Source organism: Calypte anna, chromosome 1 (assembly GCF_003957555.1).
Source record: "Calypte anna isolate BGI_N300 chromosome 1, bCalAnn1_v1.p, whole genome shotgun sequence".
Classification (NCBI taxonomy): domain Eukaryota; kingdom Metazoa; phylum Chordata; class Aves; order Apodiformes; family Trochilidae; genus Calypte; species Calypte anna.
In genome coordinates this window covers 60,636,074-60,642,073 of record NC_044244.1, presented here as the reverse complement: position 1 = coordinate 60,642,073, position 6,000 = coordinate 60,636,074, and the positions used below count along the sequence as shown (strand labels likewise).

Genomic DNA, 6,000 nt, shown 5'->3' with positions numbered 1-6,000 from the left:
GAGCAGTCTGATGCCAACAGGAGCACTACATAGCTTTCCCTCTATAACACTGGCCCATTGTAGGAAAGTCTAGGTATCTGGACCTAGATTTAACATAAAAATGAATTTTTCCTTTTAAAAGAAGGGCTAAGGCTTGAAAATATACTTGCTGAATCCCAGCAAGTAGGCTCACTAATAACAACAAAGACCAAAGACAGATTTTTTTGCATTAGAGAAGGGACTTTATTATTTCTCTGACTAACATTCTTTGCTTTCTTTGGCATCCTGCTGAAATGTTTTTGATTGCATACAAGTAGGAGATCAGTTGTAATAAGGTGTGTCTTTGTTTCTTATCCCATCCCCGTTTATGGCTTTCAGTTGTCGTCAGGTCTGATAATCTTCTTTATGACTTTTGAACACTGCTTTGATTTTAAAGGGACACTGTCCAATAAAAACAACCCCAAAAGCTTGCAACCTTTTCTTAAGGACATCTTACTGAGAGTTAATTTTTTTTTTTTTTTTTAATATAAAAAGCACCAAACTCAAACATGTGAGTTTCACAGAACTAAACCAGTGCTTGAATATTTATGAGAGATCTCTTCCTGATCTTCAGACTGCAGTTCTTCAAGCCCGTGCTACTCTGTGTTTAGGTTTATCCTTTGTATATTAATTTTGCCAACCACTACGTTTCAGGTGGTAAAGGTAGATTCCTCCAGGTTTCTTGGTGTTTACTCATTCATGGCATACACAGAGTTACTTGAGTGGACAAGTGTAGAAGTAAGAGTTAGATTTTAATTGTCTGTTTTCTATTGTATTTTAAAAAAATTCTAAAAACAATTACCTCCACATGTGGTGCTGTTAAGTTCCCTTCCCATGTGTTGTTTTTGGACCTGGAGTATTTTGAAAGAGATCTCTTAAAAAAACAATAGTATTTTTAAAACCTCTTACTGGAATGCATTTGACTTGAGTTATTCAAAGCAAATGTGGAGGACTAACAGACCTATGAAAACGATCTGTGATGGGAAAGCAGGGTTGTTTGCTTAACTCTCCAGGATGCATTCTATTCTGTGTGGATGTGTGGGACTTTCTGGGAACCCTATGATAACTATGTGCATCTACCAGCAGAATTTTGCTCCCCGAGATCCAGGAATGGGTTTGGACACAGTAAGATGTCACAATCTGCTGGTTGTAAATTTCTGGTAGGAGCTAGACCTTTGGTCAGGAGTGTTGAGATGAAGAAGTCTGGTTTTCTCCTCTGTGAGGTTCCTGCTTGAAGGATTATGCATCTCCTTCTGTACAAGAAGAGCTGTAATAGCTCCTGTGCCAGCAGTCCAGCGAAAGGGTACAGCATGGGATCCATTTGTGCAGGAAGGCTTGAAAGCACATGTGCCAAAATCTTGTTTGCCAAAAAATGTAGTTTAGTTCTCCAGATTTCAGAAGAATGATCCCACATCTTGCCAGCCACAGAGCTTTATATATGAATGGCCTATTGGTTTCATGGACAGTTTAACTACTGGTTTGTTGAGATAAATCTCACTTTGCTAAAGGTATCAGGTGGAGTTTTTCAGTGTTCTTTTCCCTCTCTGAGTTTCATACAATGGGAAGAGCCTTTAGGTGCTTAGGAATTTTTCTTCTCCTGTTAGTTATCACATTGCATGTGACTGCTGTAGGGAAGATGATGAGTCCAAGTAATGAAGCAGAATCAGATGAATTCCTCAAGCTGCACGAGGTCTAACCTCTTGTGTGTGCATATCTATTACTCCAAAAATAAAGGCAAGACTGCATTTCCTTTACTATATACAATCAACAGAGTAATTTTGAAAATGCAGTTTTCTTAAAACAGTCCCATAATCACCAGAAAAAAACTCTTCCACCAATTAGCAAAGAATGATGGGTCTGAATGGTGGGTCTAAGTTCAGCCCCAAGTGTATGAAACATAATGGTTCTAGTTAAAACCCTTTCTGGACCCACTTATAAATTCCTACAGCCATTAGAGGGAAGATGGAAGGAGAAAGGGATAAGACCTATGCAAAATCAGTTTTGTTGCTAGTCAAATCTCAAAGAAAACAGGCTAAGAAACAGTGAGCACATGAATACAAGCAATACAAAAATAATGATTTTAACTTCATTGGTGCTTTTATAATGCAGGTAGTGAAACAGCTTCTTGTGTATACTCACAGAGCCTGGAGACTCCTATTTAACGTGTGGGAATAAACAAAAGGGTGAAAAAATTCTGTGTCCTGAGCAGTGCACTCGATGCTTACCCACTGTAGAAAACTATTTGTATAAAACAGACTGAAAATAATTTGCTGCCAATCAGCATTTCAAACCTAAATGACTGTTAGACTAAAGGCAGTCATCTGAAGCTCTAACTAGTGCTCAATCTGGATGAAACTGCATTTCAGACATACTGAAGAATCCATCTTTGGTTATTCTTATATTGATATAAGCTTCTTAAATTGATATATACAGTGACAACAAGGTGAATTACAATTAAAAACACAAACCCAACTATCCTCTGGTCACTCAAGTCCTATATAAAATCAGCCTGGTTTTTTTTTCCAAGAGACTTCCCGGTTCATGATGGCAACACCAACCACGTGAAGATATCTACATTATTTGTCATATGATCTCCTTTTTCTTCAGTGGTTTTAAGCTCTTATTCAGTCTCTTAGTGAGTTATAAGCTTTTGTGGTCCGGGTATTGATGAAATCTGCCTTCTTGTAGTCAGCCTTTGGAATGAAAGCAACAGAATAATTTATTATCTTCAGTGCTGGTTTTGCAAGGGAAGAGGGGGTTCAGCTGCCTATAAGCTAGGAATGGAGCCATTTAGGTAGGGGCCTAGGCAGAGTCCTCAACAGAGACAGAACAGGCATCTCCCAGGAGTAACTTCATTCAGCCTAAGATAGGTGAGATGAATCATTGGAGTTGCTTAACTTTCTCCAATGGCTGATGGGGAACCTATTCTTCCAGCTCAGCTCTACAGATTTTTAAGTCCTAGGTGACTAATGTCAGCTGAGATTAACTCTATCTGAACAAAGAGTTGTACTCTTTGACAATGTCAAAAATTACTCAAGATTTTACCAGTTTTGTTTGATAAGTAATTTCTGTTGCTCATTAAACTGGCTTTTCAAAAATGTCAGGCATTAGGTAGCCTGTAATTTTCAGTGCTGAACCTGACATATCAAGGGGACAGGAACAGCAAGGAATCAGCATTTTTAGAAACCCAGATCTGACAAATGTGTCTTATAGGCATACTCAAAGTACCAGTGACCAGAAAATTCATTTCATCAGGGATATTACTGTACAGTAAAGTCAGGAATTTAGTTCCAAAAAAAAAACCCAACAAAACCAAAAAAACCCAAAACCCAGAGACAAACAAATCAATTTAGAATTCATATGGGTTTCCTGAATACAGATTTCTGGTTTGTGAGTCAGTATACTAATGAGTGATGCAAGTCTGTTAAAGGATACTACCCTAAGTGAGTTTTTCTGAGAAAATTTAACCAGAAAATGTACAAGAATCAAGCTGACTAAGAAATGCTAAAGGCTAGAGCTTGAAAAATGGATTAGGTTTACATTATGGGGAATTCTGGGTGACAGAAATTCTGAATGGCAAGAAAACAAGGAATGAGCATGGTTTAAAATGCAGTTTGAGGGTAGGTAGGTTGAAGTCAACACAGCTGTATGTTGAAAAAGCAGTCACAGAGTTTCAAAAGGAAAGAAACAAACTGGTTTGCTGGTTGATTCATGCTGGTTATTTTATTTGACTGTGGCAGTAAATGTTTGCCAACACCTTTCCCAGGCCCTGCCTTTTTGTCTGGGTATAACCAACACCTGGGCTCACAGACCATACAAACAACAAGGAGAACAAAACTGCTCTGGTTTTAAAGCAGGAGGTTGCCTTGCCCTGCCTTGGTTTTTGTTGGCACCTTAGACTGTGACAAGTCGACTCACTCGGTGGAAAGACACCTATTGTGCATCATTTGTCAACACCTGAGATTTCTGGCAGGCAGCAGCAATTTTTTTTCATAAACTGCCAGTGGATTTAAAAGCACAGAGGGAGAGAATAGGAACAGGGATGAGCAAAAAATTAAGAGCATGCATTACTTTTTCAGGACTACACACAAGTAATAGAAACACCAAATTCACAGACTACTTGAAATCCTATCACAAGTTGTTTCCTACCAGTGCAGAAGTGATAAGGGCCCAAGAGGACATATGAGAGGGTTGTAGGTCCAAAAAGATAGACTGAATGTTTTTGCTCTATCCCAGATCTTACCTTTTTGTAGACACTGTGGAGGTCGGTATGTGACCACAAGGAGTAGAGGAGGACTGAAGCAGCCCGACTAGCCTTGCTGAACATACTACTGCAGATTTGTGAAAAGAATGATAAAACATATTTAAATTCCCACTTCTTAATCACAGTGCATGTGTAGGCTTCAGAAAATAAAGCTTTGTGTCATTTGTTGTGTTTATTTATATTCCACCCTAAGTACTGGCTTTTATATTGCTCTTTAGGTATTCTATCACGTTTCATACTGTCCTGACTCCTGAAACAAATGAAACGTTCCTGCCTGCTTCCTTCATTCTTTAGAATTAGGGAGAAATTAAGCACTTTATAGCCTTGACCTTAGAGCACCTATCTTAGTGTCCATATTCAGCTGAGGACAATATAACATTCAACTTAACAAGCATTCAAAAAGATCTTTCCAGCAGGTAAAATCTCTGGTTAATTAGACAGGATTTAAACTATCCAGAACCTCATAAGGCCTCCTTTACAAAGATGATTTTCCTCTTTTATTTTGTGAAAAGAGAGGAAGGCTAAGAGAGTAATTATTCATATTCACAAAGTGTTAATTATTCTCTTTTGAGTAAACACTGGTTGCTTGTGATTACATATTAAATAACGATTAAAGGAAAGTGCACATCTTTTATCTAAAATTCTCCTTTATAAATATTTTTGAGTACAGTTCTATTAGCTCTATAAAATGTATCTCTGCACTTTTCTGCTACAGAATATCAGGGATGTGTTACAAAAGAACACGAAATATAGAAGCATTTTCAGACAGATAAGATCTGATAGTCAGCCACTGTATGTATGAGAATATAGATAATATTGTGCACTTCTTCTGAGAAGTTATTAAAAATGTGGGAATGTAACAAATTTAGCTGTGGATAGAACTGCTGCTGTAAGAGATTTCTCTGTATTTCCCAATATGTTCAATTCTATTCACATGACAATCACTTGTTTAAGCTGTCCTGTAACTCAGGACGCAGTTTACCCCCATCCACCATGGCCCCCCGCCAAGTGACAGAGTTTGCAGTTTCTTTTTTCCCCAAGGAAAGAAGGGAGAGGGGAAGGCTTCTCAACCATCTTACCTGTCATTCATGCTGATGGTAATAATCTTTGGGAGGCCATTGGCACTCAGGAGAAGCCGTGCATTGTGTGAACTGCTCTGAGTCAAATTGTATAAGGTGTAGCAGATGGATGCTGTGGTTTCACAGACAATATCAGAGCCTGGGACAGACTCAGGAAGTACCAAGACCAAATCAGGCAAAACTTCTCTAGCTATAGGTTGGAAGAGAGACAAGCAATTCCATTACTAACAGGTGCAGATTTGTCTAGGGGTCCCATGAGACCTTTTTCCTCCCATTATCACCTACTAGGGTGCTCTGTGCTCCCACAACAGAGTCATGCTTCCACAAAGTCCCACAATTTAGGTTAAGCTGTGTCCACACTGAATCATAGAATCATTATGGTTGGAAAATAAACTCTAAAATCATCAAGCCTAACAGTCAATCCAACATCCTGTACTGCCCCTGTACTCAGCCCTCGTGAGGCCACACCTTGAGTACTGTGTCCAGTTCTGGGCCCCCCAGTTCAGGAAGGATATTGAGGTTCTGGAGCAGGTCCAAAGGAGGGCAACCAGGCTGGTGAAGGGACTCGAGCATAGACCCTACGAGGAGAGGCTGAGAGAACTGGGGTTGTTCAGCCTAAAGAAGAGGCGGCTCAGGGGA

The 6,000-nt window shown here is 39.2% G+C and overlaps 1 protein-coding gene across 2 annotated transcripts in view; it reads right to left on the bottom strand.

The window, feature by feature from the left end:
* Positions 1–290: 290 nt before the first annotated feature.
* Positions 291–6,000, bottom strand: part of PKP2 (plakophilin 2) — a 47,001-nt gene continuing 41,291 nt past the window's right edge. Inside the window, exons 11-13 of one of the 2 annotated variants that reach the window (XM_030454197.1) lie at positions 5,362–5,551; positions 4,262–4,349; positions 291–2,711 (exon numbers count right to left, since the gene is read on the bottom strand). In XM_030454197.1, coding sequence (XP_030310057.1) covers positions 2,643–2,711; positions 4,262–4,349; positions 5,362–5,551 — 347 coding nt within the window. In that variant the 3' untranslated portion in view covers positions 291–2,642. The remainder of the gene's footprint in view (positions 2,712–4,261; positions 4,350–5,361; positions 5,552–6,000) is intronic. The other variant, XM_030454207.1, reaches the window with a different exon arrangement.